The sequence below is a fragment of the Erpetoichthys calabaricus genome, chromosome 10 (assembly GCF_900747795.2).
Source record: "Erpetoichthys calabaricus chromosome 10, fErpCal1.3, whole genome shotgun sequence".
Lineage (NCBI taxonomy): Eukaryota > Metazoa > Chordata > Cladistia > Polypteriformes > Polypteridae > Erpetoichthys > Erpetoichthys calabaricus.
Genome location: NC_041403.2, coordinates 166,978,369 through 167,000,803, shown reverse-complemented (window position 1 = coordinate 167,000,803; position 22,435 = coordinate 166,978,369). Strand labels below are relative to the sequence as shown.

The following is a 22,435-nucleotide window of genomic DNA, read 5'->3' as shown; positions in this document are numbered from 1 at the left end:
CTCATCCTCAGTGAAGACAGAGTTGGGATTTTTTCAAGGATTTTTGTTTTTGAATCTCATTTTTTGATTCATTTTAAATTTCATGTTTAAAACAAACGTGTTATTAACATACAACCTTCTAGTTTGGCAGCTTTCATTTAGATGCCAAAAAAAATAAAATGGAGTTCCCCGTTCATACTTCATTCTTTTAAATCTCTTGTCACTTTTACCTTAGATAGCCTTAACATATCCACAAAATGGTGACTGCGCGTATAAGTCGGGTCTTGAAACCCGAAAAATCAATCATAAAATCAGACCCCGACCTGTTCAAAAATGCGACACTTAAATTTTTATTTTTATTTTTTTTTATATTTTCTTGCCTCCTCCAATCTCTCATCAGTTTCTCAGACACATCGAATTTTGTTCCAGCAGCGCAGTTCCCAATTTCTTTCGCCACTTCAATGACTTTTAATTTAAAACCAGCTTCATATTTTCTTCGGATCGAACGTTCCATCATTGATAAGGGATGCTCTTACGATAAAGGTGTACAAGGGTCTGAGATCCAAAAAACACAAAACCGCGCAAACGTCACTTCGGTCACGTGGGCACAATACACAGAAAACAAAAGGCCGTGCGCTCCGCGGTGACTCTCTCAGGTGGGCGGGCCTTAGCATATCGTAATCCCTTGGACCAATAGCGGGAGTTTTCCACATTTGACTGATACAACCGACAATATAAAATACAGTACAGAAATTACACGGTAAAGTCGAGCCCCGACTGGGGGTGAGATACAAAAAACACAAATCAGTGCAGACGTCACTTCGGAATAGTTTGGGTATCACCGTGTGGTCACGTGGGCACAATACACAGAAAACAAAAGGCCGTGCGCTCCGTGGTGACTCCCTCAGGTGGGCGGGCCTTAGCATATCGTAATCCCTTGGACCAATAGCGCGAGTTTTCCACATTCGATTTACACGACCCTGCGGTGAGCTGGCGCCCTGCCCTGTGTTGGCTGGGATTGGCTCCGGCAAACCCCCGTAACCCTGTAGTTAGGATATAGCAGGTTGGATAATGGATGGATGGACTTACACGACCGACATACCAGAAATGATACGGTAAAAGTCCCGATTTGTCCCGCGAGTGTATACGGTAATCCTGGCGCTCTGTTACCCCGCTCTGTTAATTAAGGCCCAGTGTTTTAAGAAAGCCTGATGTGGATTTTTATTGCCCGATAAGCACCGAGTTCCATTCTTATTGATGACCGTAATGTTCGCCTTAATGCCTCCCAGTGCCATTCCATGAACTCCCAGTAAGTACTCCCATATTTTTGCACCATTTACAGCAGTTTTCGCCAATCCTGCTCACCTAATTTCTCCAGAATAACACGTGGCGTGCACGGAGGGTGCAATGCTTTCACAGTATATGACTCACAATATTTAATTTGTGTGCTTTATGTTAGGATTATTTAGACAATGGCACTGAACCTGCGGTCCCAGAGCTCCAATGAGAAAGCCCATCCATCCATCTTCCAACCTGCTATATCCTAACTACAGGGTCACGGGGGTCTGCTGGAGCCAACCCCAGCCAGCCCAGGGCGCAAGGCAGGAACCAAATCCCAGGCAGGGCGCCAGCTCACCACAGGGTCCTGTAAATCGAATGTGGAAAACTCACGCTATTGGTCCAAGGGATTACGTTATGCTAAGGCCCACCCACCTGAGGGAGTCACCACTGAGCACACGGCCTTTTGTTTTCTATGTGTTGTGCCCACGTGACCACACGGTGATACCCAAACTATTCCGAAGTGACATCTGCACTGATTTGTGTTTTTTGGATCTCACACCCTTGTACACCTTTATCATAAGAGCATCCCTTATCTATGATGGAGCGTGCAGGGCACACACATGCGCACACACACACTAGGATGGCCAATGCACCTAAGCTGCAGGTCTTTGGACTGCGGGAGGAAACCCACGCAGACACGGGGAGAACATGCAAACTCCACAGGGCGCACATCGATAAGACTCTGACGTCACACTCCAACTTGATCACACTGTGCCCCCCGACTTTTTTTTTTTTGCTGGTACTGCAACTTGTGCACACGTCGCGTTACATTCTGAGGACCTGCTCAGAGGACGCGTCAAATGAACGCTGGGAACGCGTGGCAGCCATGACGCATGTGCATCCGCATTCTGAGCGTGAAGTATAAACGAGCCCTTTAGAATGAGAACTTACAGCCACGGTGGTCCTCCAGGCCTGCAGTTGGCGACCCCTGCTTTATAACTCACTGGTGAGGCCTCATCTGGAGTCCTGTGGGGAGTTTGGGTCTCCATAAAGACACAGCAGCACAAGAGAAGGTCCAGAGAAGAGCGACTGGCTGGTTATGAGGCTACAGGTGATGAGTGATGAGGAATTAAAAGAGCTGAACCTTAAGGAGATGAAGAGGAGACCTGACTGAAGGGTTTAAAATGATGGAGGGAATGAGACCAGTGGGTCAAGACGGTGGCTTTAAAATGAGTTCATCGAGAACATTGAGGGGGAACACGAGGACCTTTATGGAGTAAAGTGACCCAGTAGTGTGGTGGACTCCAAACCTGACTTCATGTTATTTTAGAAGAACTGGTGGGCTCCGGTGGTCCAGACTGTACTCATGCCCACCACAAGTGGTCCCACAACTCTGGGAAGGTCACTCCTTCCACCCCCCATTGTCGACTACCTCAGCAGCACAATCTTTCAGGGGGGCTCCTTTTCTTGGTTTTTCTCGCCACTCGTGCCCACCGCACCCCCGTCACCAGCTCAACGCGCTCGGCGGAACAAAAAGTCAAGCAGGCGTGAGCACTTTTAAAAATAAGCGTGGTTTATAAAACCCAGTAAGAACAGGATCACCAGTGTGTACAGGAATACAAATGAGACCATCAGTAAAACCATCATATCACAGCGCGAGGACACTCGACATTCACAAACTAACCTGGAAGGAGGGCCGCTAACACGTTGGCTTCTGCCATTTTTCTATTTTTTTTTTTTTTCTTTTTTAATACACAGAACCACATACTTTTTTTTTATTTTTTAATTCGTTTTAGATACAACCATCTATAAGCTACGGACATTTTGTCACGCTTGTGCATCATCTATTCAGAAAGGAAGAGAATACGACACATGGAGAGGAAGAGAAAGGGCAAGAGAGAGAGAGAGAGAGCAGGCAGCCATCATGGGCAAAGCAAGCAAAGAATCTGCAGTACCACCTAGTCACCCCCCCCCCCCAAAATAAACCACGTCACCCTTGCCAGCTGTAGAGAGACCACCCACTACACCCCTCGAGCAGCACCCGCTCCTATCACCCCCTTTCCCAGAGTGGAGAGGGGGGTGGTGCCCCCTACGAAAATATTAAATAAACACACAAATAAAAACAAAGCTGTGCAGTGCGTTGGCGAGACATTGGCAGGCAAATCAAATAACCGAAGAGCGCCGGCTGCCCGTTTCCCGTCACCGTCAGGCGCGACTCGACCGTCGTCAGGGACATTTCCCAGTGTCCCCGACATCTTTTTGGCGCACCTTGTCGGTAGGGAAGGAGGAGCCACTGCTGTGCCCCACCCACAAACACACAGACACCACCAATCACGCTGGAGCGGACACAGAAAGCTCAAAGAGAGAGAGAGAGAGAGAGAGAGACGGTGAAGACAGTAAAGTCCCGGGGTGGGACGACAAGCGCCGAGACCCCCCCCCCGGGCCCTGAAGATTGTGCTCGCAGGTTGGACGGTTTCTGGTTCCAGCTTAGGTAACGTCAGAAAGGTCAAGGCCAGGGCAGACACTCCTAAGGAGACCGATGCCAGCTCTCCACAATGTTGGTACCGGCATAAGAGGAAAAGGAAAAACAACAAAAACAACAAAGGGAGGAAGGTGGAAGGATGTGAACATCTGGAATGTTTCTTCTCAATTTTCTTAGTAAAGCTACTTGAACCCCCTTACCCCCCCTCCCCATTTTTAGGGTCAAAAGGTGGGGGGGAGGCGTGTAGACGGACCCACAGCTGGCACCCTCGCTTGTTGTCCTATAGCACCGAGAGCAAAAAAACCAAAAGGCTTTGTAGGCGAGTGATTGGCTGAGGGGGCCACGCCAGCCGTCGTTACGTCACACTCCCCTCCAACCCGCGTTTCCCACTTTGACGTTCTTGTAAGGCTTTGTGACGGACGAGTATTGCACGCTGCTGTCGCCATGGGGGGGGGCACACGTCGATTATGGCTTTATTTCAGTCACCTTTCCGAAGCTGTAAGGCACTGCACAGGCGCCGTGATGTCACACGGTGTTTGTGACATAAAGCGGGGGTGTGTGGGGGGGTGGCAGCGGCGGCTGCTCACGTTGGACACAAATATCCATCAGGTGTGTAGGAGACTGTGGGAGCGTCTCAGTGTCACAGCAGGTGGCCAGCATGGCAGCAGAGACGCCGCCACTGGGAACCGCTGGTTTAATTTGAAGTGGCAGCGCGTGCCCAACACGAACTTAAAAAGAAATACAACTTTGTGCCAAAACAGCATGCTTGGCTTTGTGCTCTGGCATGCAGACCACAGGCAGTCGACCGACAGGCTTAACGCTAAAACTTGTAATACTGGCAGACACCCCCCAAAAACCTGTTTAAAACCCTTTGGGTGGCATTGTGGCACATTTCAAAAAAAAAAAAAACAACAAGGCAATAAAAACAAAAGATTCTTGAGGTTTAGTCCCGTCCAGAACACCCCAATCAAAATCTCTCTGGGGTGGGGTGCAGTCGGACGAGTTCTACAACAAGGCAGGCAAATGCAACCGGTGACAGGCGTGGGACGTGTCACCTACCAAAAAAAAAAAAAAAAGTCACTTTGGCTTGTGGAGCAAGGGGCACAAAAGTGTGTCCCCGGGGACTCCGGGATGGGTAAGCGCTGCCCAGTCGAGCGATGCTTCGGCCAATCAGTCTGGATGCCACCGCAAGGCTTTTAAACGGCCGAGCGTACAACAACATTGCAAATCAAACCTCTCATCAGTTTATAACACTATAATCACATCATTGCACATGACTCGAGACTTTTGTTTTTTTTCCTTTCGTCATAAATAATATGAAAAATATTTCGACATCAGAAAACATTAAAAAAAAAAAAAAAATTAAAAAACAAACAAAAAAAAAAAGTTCACAAATTAAGTACGCTGATTTCGTTTTCCATTTTCTTGAGCTCGTACGCCGTACGTGAAGGAGTGCACTCTTCCGGCAAGTGCACCGAGGGTCGCTTGATGACGTGACTGACTACTGACGTAAATCATAAAGCATGAAGGGAGGAAGAACAAAAAAAAAACAAAAACGACAACAAAAAAAAGACCAAACCGGTTTGAAGCAGCTGAAACCGGCCCAAGCTGAACTTCTGAGGTTGTCTCATGTTAATCGTCTTTTTCTCTAGCCGTCAGTTTGTTTCGCTTGACCCTGATATACGTTAATTTGTAAACAGTCTTGTGTTTTTTATCCTGTTTTGCAGCTGATTAGTGACATGAACAAGTCGAATGGAGATATAAAAATAATGAAGAGAAAGCCCAAGGAGAGGAACGGTTTTCGAGTCTGTAGGCGAGTTGAGCTGAAGCAGCTCCTGGACTGATTGGACTGACTGATCGGATTGAAATGATGGAAGGACGTGTCTGACTCCATTCCTGCCGGCCACCTCTCAGGTGTAGGCTGCTTCGTCGTCTGTGTCATCAATCAGCACCTTGGTGTCCCGAGTCTTTGACCTGCAAAGAGTCCAAAAAACATACGTGGGGTCAATGCAGGCCGACTGGACCAGCTTGGAGAAAACCAAAACACAAGAGTTAGGGCCACAAAAACAAAACGGTTTAATTATGAGGTGAAATGTAACGAGACGTTATGGAAAGTACCAGGAGATTCACGTGAAAGAAGGCCCCGAATATTCTGGAATACGTCTCGCTGGGACGAAGCCATCTGAGCGAAACAACATGCAATGTGCTCCTCAGTTTATGGAGCGATGAGGTGGGCGCCGGACAGCCATTGCAACGTTTAACCTCCGTTTGCAGCTTGTGGGTGCCTACCGCCCGTACCCCTTCACTCAGTCACTCATCAGGATGGTGGTGTACGTATTGAGCAGCGTGTCTTCATGGTGCGCACCTACTGGGGTCAAGTGATGTCAGAATCGACTGGGTGATCGTGAAGTTAACGGAAGGTGACTTCCAGCAAGATGGAGCAACGTGTCGCACATCGGCGAGGAGCCTGGCAGAAATGGGAGTCCTTTTTTGGCAAAAGGGTCATTTCAAACCACGGTATCCAGATCTGACACCACCAGACTTCTTCCTTTGGGGTCTGCTCAAAGGAAAAGTCTATCGGAACAAGCCTTGCACTGTGGAAAACCTCCAACGTGACATTGCTGCTATTCCCCACCGAGACGCTTACCGATACGTTCAGGAACATGGAGCGCCGCGTCAAAAATGGAAACCACTTCCAGCATTGCATGGAGTGAAATCGATTACACGTACGTCAAGGTATAGAGCGGATTGTTCAGGTTCAGGTTGCTTCATCCTGATGGGAGTTACAACAGAATATTCGGGGGCATCTTTTGAGTGAATCTCCCTGTATAACAGGAAATAAATTAGGAAAGTACTTATTAACATATTAGATAACAGCAAGGTCGTATGAGAGGAAGATCTTGCCAAACCAATCTTTAAGATTGCTGCGCAACTGAAAACAAAATCCAAAACATCCCTGAAAAAGAATTGTGTTGTACAATCCCATCATCAAGTCATCCGTTGTACACTCACAATGTGCAAACCGCAAGGATTGTTTTGCTAAAATATCGTTAAATAAATAACTCTGGAATATTTACACAGGATCATCATCTTCATCTGCCTGATCAACCTTCTTCATACTACTCAGTCCTTCTCACCAGCCAGACCCTTTACCTTCAGATCTTCTTTGACTTCATCCATCCATCTCCCTCCCTTTCTCTTCCCCTGGACTCCCATTCCCATCATTCTTTTCCCCACATATCCCTTGTCTCTCATCATCACAGGTCCATACCACCTCAACCTACTTTCCTGTACTTCCTCTCCCATTTTTGTTGTACCTCAGATTGTCTCACTTCTTATTCTGTCCTTCTTTATAACTCCACACATCCATCTCCACATTCTCACTTCTGCCACCTCAAACTTCTTCTCCTGCTGTGCTCCCTTTTCTGCTCATGTCTCAGCTCCATACATCACTGCTGGTCTTATAAACCAAACCTTTCACCTTAATTCTTCGATCGCACAATACTCCTGATACCTTCATCCAATTGTTCCACCCACAATGCACTCTGTGGGTCATCTCCATATCCAATTCTCCATCTTGGGCTACCACTGATCCTTGGTATTTAAACTTCTCCACTCTTCTCAGTAGCTCTTCCTGTAGGCCAACTTGCAAATCCTGATCATCACTCAACTTCAAATATCCCCCATTCCTCTTATCTCAAAATTTCTTAAACTATGGATCAGTCGCAGGTTGTCAACCTTTGGGGCGAGCAGGGTCATGACTCACCATTGTATTCAAAATGAAACGGTCACACACGGTTTGCAAAGTGTCTCACGATGGGTCGCTATGGACATTGCTCCACTATGACCGTCATCAGTGATTGTCCATGGAGGACGACACCAACCCTGGGCTATGACGGTGATGATTCTCCAAGGGGAGACCTATGACTGTCGTCGTCAGCAATTCTTTCTCTCCATAAGCACCCAACCCAGCTATGACCGCCAGTGGTGATTCTCCAAGAGGAGACCCCACCAACGATTTGATGGTTGTCAAGGACTGGGTTTTGAAGACACTAAGAAACATTTGAGAAACACTGCCCTGTCTTGCAAAGCCCTTCTCCATTCTTCCAACTTTCTGGTGCTACTCAACACAATGTCTTCAGCACAAACCAAGGAGGCCTGGTCTTTCATCTTAGGAGTCAACACATCCATAACAAGATCAAAGGGATAAGAACTTCAAGATCATCCCTGGTGAAGACCTCCTTTAAATAGGATGTTGTCTATTATGCCAACCCAAGTCCTCATTCTCTTATCCATATCCTGGACAGTCCTCACTTCTCTGGCCCTTATTTCTCTCTCATGAACCTCCAGACCTCTTGCAGAGAAGTGACCAAGTGTAGAACGATCTGTAATGGGACTGCACCTGTAGTTCAGTTCACTTGACATAGAAAGTATCCCCCAAAGTGAACTGTAGCCCATCTGTGACCACAACTCCACCATGGCCTCGTCGAAGTTCTACCAGGCCAACATCGGGACCACACACAGAAAAACAAACGGACCTAACAAGCAAAAACTGGCTTATCTGCCAACAATCGAGTCTTGGAGACCTGCAGGGCAGTACTGGAAGGTGCTTCCCCCAACTCTGGGGTCTCTACCAATCACGTGGGCAGCAACAGTGAAACCTGGAAGGGTACGATTGGGAGGAACAACTTCACGTGAACTGAACCCAAGTGGGGTGTTGTTGTTGGACTTAAGTGCTAGTCACAGTTTGTCCATGTTGAATGTTTTGTTCGAGCATTAGGGTGTTCCAGAACATTCTAGCTGTATGTCGATGATGTAGATCTGTGGATGTATCTTGAACACTTAGGTCAGTCATGTGCTCATTACCTGGTTGTGAGTTGGATCAGATGGTGGGAGGCAGATGATGGACAGATCAGGCGGGCACAAAAGTATAGCGAGGGTGTGCTGGGAACGTTTGGTAGAGGTTTCCCCACCGGGAAGATCTTCACCTTGCACCTCCAGACGAAGTTCTGTTGCGTTACAAGGAAGTTTGTTGTTTGTCATAATAAGTTAACATTTATTGGGATTCTGTAAAAACCACATATCCCCCCACTACCGATTTGAAAACCAACTTACTCCACCACAGGGCTCCAGGGAACCCAAAACCAACTGCATTGAGCTCCAAGGTGGGTTAATCCCATTTGGGCTCCCAGTCCAACCTAAGCCCCCCTCAGCCCTGGATAATTTATTATACTGTAAATGAAGCGGACCTTCTCTTTGTAATGTTGGAGGAATCCCCCCAGAGGGCACCCTAGTCAGGATTCAACCCTCCACCAAGTGCTGGGAATAAGCAGGTTTACCTGGTATGATGCATCATGAAGGTACGTTTGAACTTAAGTGGAGGAAATGCTACTGAGGTCAAGTCATAATGGAGGAGAAGGAAGGGGAAAGAGAAAGGAGGAGGAGAAAATAGAAAAAGAAAGGTCCATACTGGGACGGGAGTCTTGGACGACGGATGGAAACGCTGTGGCTTCTTTTCCAAGGCTTGCTTTTCACTCGGTTCTTGACGCCGTCCTCCTGATCCATCATTTGTTCTAGGAGTGTCTGGTCATCGGCGTTGAGGGGTGCCACAGAGATATCTCGAACAGCCCTAAATTCACCACAGTTGTTGAGATGTTCATTCTCCAGTCGGAAGAAGTTCCACACAAAGCGCCTGCAAGAAGAGACAGCAGTGATTAGGCCGGGACCGGGATGTTGAGGCTTAAGTGTAACCTCAGGACGCCACACCAACCCCTCCCACCAAACCACCAAGTATGGCGTCCGGGAGTGAGAAGCATCAGTGCTCATCCGATAGTCCAGTGGGGCTGAAGGCCACAGCTTTTCCGGTGGTTTCCTAAAACCCACTATTGCTTGGATTTTCTGTTTAGACCATCTTACCGGAAGACCTCGAGAGGTGCAAAAACGGTGGAAATGATGTCAGAGCCTGATGGGAAAGGATTCAGTGCAGTGATGGAGATCTGGACGGTCCAGGCAAAGCGCAGTATGATGTCCTCAATTATGGCACAGTAGTAGTAAGCCTGCAGAAGTGGAAGAATTGGTGAAAGGAAGTGTTAAGGCGAGTGCTTTGAACCTTCAACCTTTATACCCTGCACTCGTCCACAGCATCCCTATCATGCAGCACCAGAGTCATCTCACCTTCCTGTCTCCTCCAGCGGCTCCTGCATGTCTCACTGGGTGAAACTCAAACTCTGCCCTTACGAAGAACATGCTGGATGGACTGGATACAATGCCTTCACAACCTACTCTGACGCCTTCATTTTTGTCACATCATCTTCTTCTAGCCTTGTGCTATTTTTATTTTGTCCCCGTCCCCCCCCATCAAGCAACACTCAATACCCCCAGAATGACAAAGAGGACTTTAGAAATTTTTGCAAATTTATTAAAACTAAGAACTTGAAATATCCCACTGATACAAGTGTGCAGACCCTTCGCTTAGGTGCATCCCATTCTATTGGTCACCTCTGAGATGTTTCTACACCTTGTTTGGTGTCTACCAGTGGTCAACTCATTTGATTGGAGGGATTAGGAAAGGCCAGCAGCTGTCTAAAGAAGGTCCACCTGGTGATCACAGACCAAGCCATGAGGTTGGAGGAACTGCCTGCAGAGCTCAGAGCCAGGACTGTGGTCAGGTGAACATCTGGGGAAGGATACAAAAAGGTTCCTAAGAGCAGATGGGCCTTCAACAGAAACAGAAGGGGTCTGGAAAAACTGCAAATCTGGGCGCTTGACCAAAATGAGCAATCTTGGTAAGGGAGTTAGACCAAGAACCCAACGGTCACTCAGATCTGGGGAAGGCTGCAAAAAGAAAATTCTGTAGCACTGAAGGTTCTCAAGAGGGCAGTGGCCTTCAAAATTCTTAAATGGAAGAAGTTTGGAACAACCAGGACTCATCCTGGAGCTGACCAAACTGAGCAATTGAGGGAGAAGGGCCTTAGTAGGAGAAGTAACCAAAAACTAGATGGTCACTTTGGCTGAGCTCCAGAGAACTTCTGTGTAGGGACGAGAGAAACTTCCAGAAGGACAACCATCACTGCAACACTCCACTGAGTGCCCAGATGACACTTGGAATTTGCAAAATGGCACCTCAAGGACTCTCAGGATGCTAGAAACAAGATTTTCTTGTCCAATGAAACGAAGATGGGAGCGGTTTGACCTCAGGTCTAGTAGTGCCATGTCTGGAGGATGCCAGGTACTGATTATCACCGGTGCAATACCATTCTAACAGTGAAGTATGGTGGTGGTAGCATCAGGGACTGGGAGACAAGTCAGGAATCGAGGGAAGCTGAACAGAGCAAAGTGTTAGAAATATCCAGAATGAAAACCTGCTCAGAGCGCTCTGGACCTCAGACTGGGGACAAATCTGGGGAGTGGCTTAGGGACAATGCTGTGCATGTCACCGAGTCCCCCAACCAGAGCTCACACTTGAATCCAATCGAACATCTCTAGGGAGACCTGAGCAGAGCCATCCGCTGATGGTCTTCAGCCAACCTGCCCGAGCTCGAGAAGATCTGCAGAGAAGAACAGCCGAACTTCTCCAAATCCAGGTGGGTTTAACTTGTCGTGCCAGACATGAGAAGACTCCAGGCGGTAATACTGAGCAGAGGGTCTGAATGCTCATGTCAGTGGGATTTTCTTAGTTTTTTATTTTTAAAAAATATTTGCAGAATTTTCTAAACTCTCGTTTTCGCTTTGTTAAATTCTGGGGTACGGAGTGTTGCTTGATGGGGGAGAAAATGAACATGAAAGTCTACAGCATAAAAATGTGAAAAGAGTGAAGGGGGCCTGAAGACTTTCTGAAGGTGCTGCTGTACATGTGTAACCCGAGTCTTCATCCAGTTCCACTATGGACTCCATTTAGATCCCAGTCCATCTCATCACACACACACACATACATTAAATATTGTCACACACATGCTCATAGGGGACAGTTTTTAAAGGCTCTGGTGACGGTAATGCTCCGCTACTCTGGAGGTTGGCACTCCGTGATAAAGCCTTCTGTTTTCCTTCCTCTGCAGACTGGAAGACAAACGGCTTTTCCACCAGTGAGTAGTCAGAAGCAGACTCTGGTCTGAGATGATGTTCTCTTTAACGCCGCATTTATTTTTTGTTTGCGATTTTGTTTGTCGATAGCAATATATACCAGCACAGCGAAAAAACAATGGGCTTAATGGTAGGCCTGTCTGCTTCAATCACGTCATGCGTTTGTGAACCTCTGTTCACCACATATGCCTTACCTCGCTTTTTATGTTTCTGCATTGGACATCGTAGCCTTCTGGGGACTCCCTTGTACTGCTGGGAGACTTCAATGCTCAGTGAGACCTGGAAGGGTGTGATTGGGAGGAATGGCCCCCCCGATCTGAACCCGAGTGGTGTTTTGTTATTGGACTTCTGTGCTCATCACGGATTGTCCATAACGAACACCATGTTCAAGCATAGGGGTGTTCATATGCTCACTTGGCACCAGGACACCCTAGGCCTCAGTTCGATGATCGACTTTGTGGTCGTGTCGTCGGACTTGCGGCCACATGTCTTGGACACTCGGGTGAAGAGAGGGGCGGAGCTGTCAACTGATCACCACCTGGTGGTGAGTTGGCTCCGATGGTGGGGGAGGATGCCGGTCAGGCCTGGTAGGCCCAAACGTGTTGTGAGGGTCTGCTGGGAACGTCTGGCAGAGCCCCCTGTCAGAAGTAGCTTCAACTCCCACCTCCGGCAGAACTTCGACCATGTCCCGAGGGAGGTGGGGGACATTGAGTCCGAATGGGCCATGTTCCGTGCCTCTATTGTTGAGGCAGCTGACCGGAGCTGTGGCCGTAAGGTGGTCGGTGCCTGTCGTGGCAGCAATCCCCGAACCCGTTGGTGGACACCGGCGGTGAAGGATGCCGTCAAGCTGAAGAAGGAGTCCTACAGGACCCTTTTGTCCTGTGGGACCCTGGAGGCAGCTGATAGGTACCGGCAGGCCAAGCGGAATGCGGCTTTGGTGGTTGCTGAGGTAAAAACTCGGGCGTGGGAGGAGTTTGGGGAGGCCATGGAGAACGACTTTCGGACGGCTTCGAGGAGATTCTGGTCCACCATCCGGCGTCTCAGGAAGGGGAAGCAGTGCAGTGTCAACACTGTATATGGTGGGGATGGTGCGCTGCTGACCTCAACTCGGGACGTTGTGGGTCGGTGTGGGGAGTACTTCGAAGACCTCCTCGATCCCAATAACATGCCTTCCAATGAGGAAGCAGAGCCTGGGGACTCAGAGGTGGGCTCCCCCATCTCTGGAACTGAAGTCACCAAGGTGGTCAAAAAACTCTTTGGTGGCAGGGCCCCGGAGGTGGATGAGATACGCCCAGAGTTCCTCAAGGCTCTGGATGTTGTAGGGCTGTCTTGGTTGACACGTCTCTACAATATCGCATGGACATCAGGGACAGTGCCTCTGGATTGGCAGACCGGGGTGGTGGTCCCCCTCTTTAAGAAGGGGTACTGGAGGGTGTGTTCTAACTACAGAGGGATCGCACTCCTTAGCCTCCCTGGAAAAGTCTATTTGGGGGTTCTGGAGAGGAGGGTCCATCGGATAGTCGAGCCTCGGATTCAGGAGGAACAGTGTGGTTTTCGTCCTGGTCGCGGAACAGTGGACCAGCTCTACACCCTTAGCAGAGTCCTGGAGGGTGCATGGGAGTTCGCCCAACCAGTCTACATGTGTTTTGTGGACTTGGAAAAGACGTTCGACCGTGTCCCTCGGGGAATCCTGTGGGGGGTGCTCCGGGAGTATGGGGTACCGGCCCCCCTGATAAGGGCTGTTCGGTCCCTGTACGATTGGTGCCAGAGCTTGGTCCGCATTGCCGGCAGTAAGTCGAACCAGTTTCCAGTGAGAGTTGGACTCCGCCAGGGCTGCCCTTTGTCACCGATTCTGTTCATAACTTTTATGGACAGAATTTTTAGGTGCAGCCAGGGCATTGAGGGGGTCCGGCTTGGTGGACTCAAGATTGGGTCACTGCTTTTTGCAGATGATGTTGTCCTATTTGCTTCATCAGGCCGTGATCTTCAGCTCTCTCTGGATCAGTTCGCAGCCGAGTATGAAGCGGCTGGGATGGGAATCAGCACCTCCAAATCAGAGACCATGGTCCTCAGCTGGAAAAGGGTGGAGTGCCCTCTCAGGGTTGGGAGTGAGATCCTGCCCCAAGTGGAGAAGTTCAAGTATCTCGGGGTCTTGTTCACGAGTGAGGGAAGAATGGAGCGTGAGATCGACAGGCGGATCGGTGCGGCGTCCACAGTGATGAGGGCTCTGCATCGGTCTGTCGTGGTGAAAAAGGAGCTGAGCCGCAAGGCAAAGCTCTCAATGTACCAGTCGATCTATGTTCCTACCCTCACCTATGGTCATGAGCTATGGGTAGTGACCGAAAGAACGAGATCGCGAATACAAGCGGCTGAAATGAGTTTCCTCCGCAGGGTGTCTGGGCTCTCCCTTAAAGATACGGTGAGAAGCTCAGAGTAGAGCCGCTGCTCCTCCGCATCGAGAGGAGTCAGATGAGGTGGCTCGGGCATCTGATCAGGATGCCTCCTGGACGCCTCCCTGGTGAGGTGTTCCGGGCACATCCAACCGGGAGGAGGCCCCGGGGAAGACCCAGGACACGCTGGAGGGACTATGTCTCTCGACTGGCCTGGGAACGCCTCAGGATTCTCCCGGAAGAGCTAGAAGAAGTGGCCGGGGAGAGGAAAGTCTGGGCATCTCTGCTCAAGCTGCTGCCCCCGCGACCCGACCTCGGATAAGCGGGAGACAATGGATGGATGGACATCGTAGCTCTTACATTCCTCTTTCTTTGTGCTTCTTGTTGCTTTTCTTCATCAGACATTTCAGTCACCGTTTTGAACATCGTGACACAGAACACTACATACGGTTTACTGGCCACCCACTCGCCTTTGTTCATAGGACATTCCTGCTCTCTTGTGGACGCCAGACGACATTACTCTCAAGCAGGGGCACAGACACCAGACGTCTTTTTTTTTTTTTTTTTTTTTTAAAGATATTTTACATACAGTATTTATATAATACATATTATATATATATATATATATATATATATATATATATATATAAAATATGTGTGTGTGTATGTGTGTGATTATATATATATATATATATATACATATATATTTATTTATTTAAAAAAAATACATACATACATACCATATATACTTGCATTTAAGTTCTCCTGTGGATAAGTCGAGGCCTGGTTTTATCGTATAATTTCTGGTATTTTATAATGTCGGTCATATAAGTCGAATGTGTAAAACTCACACTATTGGTCCAAGAGATTATGATATGCTAATGCCCACCAGAGAGAGTCACCACGGAGCACACAGCCTTTTTTTTCTATGTATTGTGCCCACGTAAACCACATGGTGATACCCAAACTATTCTGAAGCGACGTTTGCACTGATTTGTGTTTTTTGTGTCTCACACCCTCATACACCTTTATCGTAAGAGCGTTCCTTATCTATGATGAAGCATTCAATCAGAAGAAAATATGAAGCTGGTTTGAAATTAAAAGTCGTTGAAGTGGCAAAAGAAATTGGTAACAACATTCAATGCGTCTGAGAAACTGGTGCGAGATTGGAGGAGGCAAGAAGATGTAAAAAAAAAAAAAAAAAATGTGTCGTATTTTTGAACAGGCGTATAAGTCGGGGTCTGATTTTCTGATCGATTTTTCGGGTTTCAAGACCCGACTCATGCGTGAGTATATACAGTATATAGACAGAGAGAGAGAAGCTGACTTCTGTCCAGACCAAACTGTGTGTATATTTATTTACTTACCTATTTATGTATTTATTTATTTAAAGAGCTTCTGAAAAACCCAAATATCTCCTTGGGGACAAATTAAGTTTGTTCTCTTTTCTTCTTTCTTTCTCTAGTGCCTTTCACATCTATCCATCCATCCATCCGGTAGTTCCACTCTGTTGGGGCGTATTCAGTGTTAATGTTTGCAATGTGTCATCTACTGCTGAATATTTTGTAATGCATGTAAAATTAAATGCATTGCATTTTTCACTCCAGCAGGTGGTGCACTGCAAACATTAGCATTGCTGCTGAGCATCACAAAGCGTATGACGTACAACTGAGGCAACAGACAAACTGACACTGTAAATTTAACCAGGAAATCCATTCATCTATTGATCTACGTCTATGTTTGTTTGTCTGTCTGTCCGTCCGTCCATCCGTCCGGTGGCAACAGCTAAAAGGATGCCTGCTTGCAGGTAAAAACGAAAAGCTTTCAAATCAGCACTCTGACCAAAACCGTCGCGTGATGAGTGATGTCAAGCGTGAACGAAGATGCAGAGAGGGTGTGTGGAGCCTGACAAAGTGAATTTCATCAACAGCTGCAGGCTCGAGAGAAGAGAAAAGAACAAAAACATAAGAGAGACGCCACAGCAATGTGTACAAGAACAACCACCGCCGGTGCTGAAGATGAGCAAGCACGGTAGACAAGGAAGCGAAATGTAATTACGACGTGCAAATGGATCTGAAGAAGCCAACGTTTCCAGACTTGAGGCAGATGCCGTAAGAAACAAATAAATTCAGTGAAGTGGCATACCACGGGATGGCAATCATCGATAACAGCAAACATTCAACAAAGATCACTGACCCTGAAAAATCCAAAACAATTTCCATTAGCGCGTTACAGTGAGGGACGTCAGTTGCGAGTGCTGCATAAACTTGGCAGATGTGAAGCCCACTGATGTTTCTGCACTTTGATGTAAATGCTAAATAATAAATTGCGGACTGAGCCACCTAGTATGTCTAATGACACTCTCTCTCTCTCTCTCTCTGCCAGTTTAGCGGGCTTTTTCCGGATTCATCCACAGTGGCCAGTTACCTCCCAACTATTGGAGCAGGAATGTTGACGTCCTGATGCCAGCCTCCTTCAAGAAGGAAGGTTCGTTTATTCTTACACCAGTCAAGGGGTACACACAGCAACTACAAAACACCAACTGGCATTGACCATCCCGTAACAATGGTGCAAGTCAAAGTCATGATATGTTAGACAGCCTGAACAGCTGGGGAGCGACTCTGATGAAGGCCAAATCACTATGGCCAGACGAGCTTGTGGGGGGCTCACAGTCAGAGTGCTGGCAATGGCCAGAGGAGGGAAAAAAGAAAGTGAAATGTCGACGGGTTTGTTGAGCAGCCGAGATGTACTGATGTGACAGGGCACACCGATGGCATGTCCCGTCAGCTAAGACCCAACAGAAGGGCACAAATCACACGTAAGCGAATCTGAGGGTTACTGGTCAAACCCTACTGGACTGCGTGGCCACAGGCAAACTCTGCCAGAGTGCCCCTGCTAATGCCCATTCACTGTTGAAAAGCATCTACTAAGGGCACACGGGCATCAGAGCGGGATTTCGGTCATTCATGTGCGTTGTTTGCCTGGTGTAGAGATGGCACCGGGATGCACTGTGTGGCTGGAAGACAATTTAGTGGAGAAGGTGCGATGCTTTGGGTAACGTTCTGCTGGGAATCCCTGTGTCCAGGGTGTACGATACTTCAACATGTAGCACCCACCTAGATGTCTTTGCAGACCAGGTACGCCCCTTCATGGCAACGGTATCTCCCACCATGGCCTGGTCATTCTGGCCCCCCCCCTAGGATGGAAGCGGTTATCTTTCATGCAGGGTAATGCGCCCTGCCACACAGACACAAAGTTGTTCAGGAATGGTTTGAGGAACATGATGAAGAGTTTTAAGGTGTTGCCCTGACCTGCAAATCCTCCATCAGTATGACGCGTTGGAATGACGAGTGCAATCTGTGGTGGCAGCTCCACCTCACAACCTGCTGGATTTGGAGGGTCTGCTGCCAACGGGTACCACAGGGCACCTTCAGAGATTTTGTGCGGTTGGCACCTTGGTGGGTCGGAGTGGTTTTGTGGTGGGGCACATGCATATCAGGCAGGTGGTCATAATGTTTTGGCTCACCACTCTACACACACACACACACAGTATGTTGTTATGATGAAGACACCCGCTGGATTTGTTATTATGACTGCCTGGCCTGTTCAGTAACATCACAAGCCATCGATAGAAACGGTTTCTGAATCTACGGGTGTAGAGTGCCAGTGGTCCGGACGGTGGAGGTCTTTAATAATCCTGTTTGCCATCTCCAGGCGCCCTGTGTTATTTATGTCCCAAACAGGACGGCCATCAGGTGCTGGTAATATTCAGTGCCACCGTCACCACCCTCTGCAGTGCTTTACAATCTTCAGCTGAGCAGGTGTGGTACCAGGGTGTCACGCGGCCTGTGAGGAGGGTGGGCCTATAGACCCACCACCCCCAACCCTTTACTTGCGACCCTCAGTTGACAGCTCACCTTCTGCGGGTAGACGATTTCCTCTCTCAGGAACGTGTTTTCCCCAGCATTCTTGTCAAAAAGTCCCCAGTCCATCTTCAGGTCCCAGAAGAGGGTGTAGAGCGACTGTGTCACCGCAGCAACAACCCACAGGTACAGGAAGATCTGGGCGTCGCTGTACTTCCGGGCTGAGGAGCAAAAGAAGAAGACAAGAAAAGAGAAAAGCGTCAGGCGTTTTGGTCCGCGTACTTTTTGGTATTTGAAATTTCGTTTTAGAAGCAAAAACGAAAAAACGAAAACGAAAGGAATTTTCAGATTTAGATTTTTGATTAAAGAATAAAATGAGGGAAAATAAGGTATTTTTTAATTCTATGGTAACAAATAGCAGTCATAAACATAAAATTACACACACTTTTCTGGATTTATTTCTGATTCAAATAATGAAAGTGCAATAGCTCAAAAACAACAAAACAGACGCATTTTCGTTGTCTGAAACCAGAAGTAGTACTTTTTGACGACACATGCGAACAGTCCTCCTCACCACACATCGATTGACGACCTTGAAGTTTGTCACCTCTGTCTCCAAATGTGTGTCAGAGAGTCGACAGCCCGAGATTTGCTCAGCGCCAAACTTTCTAACATTTCTCGCAGAAAACCCTCGTGCTTCTCCGTGTTCACATGACAGTCGCTCAGATGGCATCATTTTCGATGCCATCTCTAAAATGACGTCCGAGAACTGTTCCAATGTCATGATGATGGTCCAGTCTACACCCCGGTGACCAGTGTTTGCGGCAAGTGGCGCATTATCTGACCAGGTTGTTGATGAGACAAAATAAATAAAGGGCGTTTTCTCGTCTCTTGTTTTTTGCATTTTTCTTATCTGATGTGCGAAAGAACAAAAGGAATAAAGTCATTTTTTCACGTTTTTCATTTTTCCCTTTTAAATTGAAATTAAAGTACGTGTCTCTTTTTCTTTTTTAAATGATATTTTCTGAAACGAAATTTCAAATACCAAAAAGTACACGGACCATTCAGGTAGATGTGAACATGTCGATCAGACTCTGATGTGAAACCAAAGCAACCACATGGAGACCCTGTTTACAGGGTGGTCTCGGTGTGGTGCCAAGCAAACCCTGGAGTGGTTAACATGAGCTCTGGTGCAGTGGCTGGTTTAACTCCAGGCAGTACTGTGGGCTGAGGTGGTCACGTCTGCTGTGGGTAATTGTGGAATCTCATAATGAGTCGAGGATTAACGTGGAGCATTAAAAACAATAAGAAAAAAGGAAATGAATAAATAAATAAGCACACGTTTACCCGAATTCGCCTGAAACGTCTCTCACAATTACTCGCTCAGTCAGAGCAGCACACGATTCGACCTCAGAGACAGCAGTTAACCAAACCCACGTACGATCGGGTTGATCACAACATTTAAAGAGAAACAGTAACAGACATCCCAGTCTTGGCCCCCTGAATACACAATTCACACAGGTGGGCGTCCTATGAATGTGCGCACCCCACCAGCACTTCAGATCAGGTCATCCACCAGACGCCAAGCATATCAGAGCCCGGCCAGTACTTGGAGAGGAGACCAATCAGGAAAAAGCTTGGGCAGCCACTGGAGGAGGTGTTGGTGAGGCCAGCAGGGGGCGCAAACCCTGTGGTCCGAATGTGGGTCCCAATAACTCAGTGAAGTGACGGGGATACTGTGATGTCAAAATGGCGCAGTCGTCAGGATGAGACGTAAAACCGAGGTCCTGACTCTCCGTGGTCATTAAAGATCCCTGGGCTTCCTTCGTAAAGAGTAGGGTGTGTATCCTGATGTCCTGGCTAAATTGCCCACCTCAGCCTAGTCATTCTGGCCCCGTAATCATGCCCTGTCTCTAATTCTCTCTCTCTCACCTCTTCACCACATATCAGCTAATGTGTGAGGAGTATTCTGGTGGAAAAATGGCTGCCATCGCATCATCTGGATGAGTGCTACACATTAGCAGCGGTTGAAGAGGCTCCCCACTCAGCATGTAAAGTGCTTTGAGTGGTGAGGAAAGGTGCTGTATACATGTGAAGAGTTCTTATCAAAGGAACGGAATGCCCCCATAATTTCGGAAACAAAGCAAAACGGAACAGGAGTGTAAAAACACCTTTGAGACCCCAGCCTGCCCGTTACCCTCTCACCGCCTCCACAACACTTCAATGGCTAAGAATTTATAGAGCAGTCAAACCTCGGGAGGAGCAGATACACTCCTTGGCCAGGATTCAGTCTTGCTTCTCCCCACCAGAGGGCAGCACTTCATCATAAGAGACACTATGAACTTTCGGAGTGTGACCCCGCTGATGTGCCTTTAAAATTTCACGGAGCTGACCAGGACCACCGGACAAGGTGGCGGAGATAACCGAGAGCTGGTTTGTGTGTCCCTTACAAAATAAGAATCCGTACAGTTTGGGCGAATCTCCCGAGTCCACACGCTCCCCGAGATGATCCCCCACCCAGGCGACTACGAAGGTGGCAAGCTGTGTGATTCAGATCAGGCCAAGTCAATCTGCTGGCCACCGTCGGCCACCGCAGGACTCATTGGTATTCAGGCGGCATCTGGAAGTGATGCTATCACCGCAGGCATGCAATTACATCTCAATCTCCGGCGGCTGCATTGCTATTCCGCTCCACAGCTCCGTTTACTGCTCCGCGCCCTCCTGGAAAAAAAAATCATTTTGCTTTTCTTTGAGCTGCAGAAATGGGGGGGTGTGGGGTTGAGAAATGAGAGAATGTGTCACTCAGCAAGAAATCAGGAGAAGGATCTAGAATGGCTACTGGTCTCCGGCCTTGATGTGAAATAACATCATTTGAGCGCGAGGGGGCAAAGGAAGATATGGGATGTGAAGACACACTGGGGTGTGAGAGATAAACCGACAGCTGGGGACCACTGGCTAAACCAGAAAGAGTGGACCAGATTGAGAGACATACCAGTGACCAAACTAGGGGGGCGCTTGGAATGAAATGCTGCTGTTGAGGCCCCGCCGGGTGGGTGGGACTGGCATCTCAGATCACACTCCCCTTACTACACACGGCAGGTCTGACATTCTGACAGGACAGAAGGGACCCCACTGCCCTGCCCCTGCCCTACTGCAGAGACCAGTAAATGTAAAGTATTACACATAGGAAGTAAAAATGTTAGGTTTGAATACACAATGGGTGATCGGAAAATCGAGAGTCCACCTTATGAGAAGGATTTAAGAGTCATAGCGGACTAAGCTATTGACTTCCCGACAGTGTTCAGACGCCATTAAGAAGGCTAACAGAATGTCAGGTTATATAGCGCCTTGATGTGTGGAGCACAAGTCACAGGAGGTTCTGCTCAACTTTATATCACACTGGTGAGGCCTCATCTGGAGTCCTGGGTGCAATTTAGGGCTCCAGGCAACAAAAAGGACATAGCAACACAAGAGAAGGTCCAGAGAAGAGCAACCAGGCTGATTATGAAGCTACAGGGGATGAGTTACTGTATGAGGAAAAATTAAAAGAGCTGAGCCTTTACAGCTTAAGCAAAAGAAAATTAAGAGGTGACATTACTGAAGTTTTTCAAATTATGAAGGGAATTAGTCCAGCGGATCGAGACTGTTATTTTAAAATGAGTTCATCAAGAACACGGGGGCATAGTTGGAAACTTGTTAAGGGTAAATTTCGCACAAAAATTAGGAAGTTTTCTTTACACAAAGAACGACAGACACTTGGAATAAGCGACCAAGTAGTGTGGTAGACAGTCAGACTTTAGGGACTTTCAAAACTCGACTCGAAATAAGTGGATAGGACTGGCGAGCTTTGTTGGGGTGAATGGCCTGTTCTCGTCTCGAGTGTTCTAATGTTCTAAAGACCCACTCCATCAATTGTAGTTGCTATGGAGATAGTGAGGTTTTTGGCCTTGAATTGCACTCTAATGAAACAGAGCCCACCAGCGTCTCTCTGTCTGTGCGCGCATTGCGATTTACGATTTTTATCGACTCTCGGAGGCCACCGGGTCAGTACTGTCACATGCACAGAGCACAGCGAAGTGGCCTCCCCTGCACATAGCGCCACTCGTCGTAAATTTACAATGGTGACTGGGGACATTTCTGTGATCAGACCATACGAAACATTCGACTACATGCGTGCAGGTGGCCTGAGAGATGAGTGATAGGGCTCGAGAAGACGGCACGACGGACAGGAGAGTGCCTGCCGTTGCTTATCAGGGGGTCTTTTTATTTTTAAGGCATTCTCGTTTGTTGTATAAATCAACCTCATGGCTGAGGTAGCGTAAAATAAGAATCGATTATTTGTGACAAATCACCGAGTCGCA

General features: G+C 47.8%; 1 protein-coding gene across 1 annotated transcript in view; it reads right to left on the bottom strand.

Annotated features, from left to right (window-relative positions):
- Window positions 1–2,812: 2,812 nt before the first annotated feature.
- The window catches only part of xpr1a (xenotropic and polytropic retrovirus receptor 1a), a 136,606-nt gene continuing 116,983 nt past the window's right edge, over window positions 2,813–22,435 (bottom strand). The window contains exons 12-15 of the mRNA XM_028812415.2: window positions 18,129–18,295; window positions 9,659–9,798; window positions 9,213–9,434; window positions 2,813–5,716 (exon numbers count right to left, since the gene is read on the bottom strand). Coding sequence (XP_028668248.2) covers window positions 5,653–5,716; window positions 9,213–9,434; window positions 9,659–9,798; window positions 18,129–18,295 — 593 coding nt within the window. The 3' untranslated portion in view covers window positions 2,813–5,652. The remainder of the gene's footprint in view (window positions 5,717–9,212; window positions 9,435–9,658; window positions 9,799–18,128; window positions 18,296–22,435) is intronic.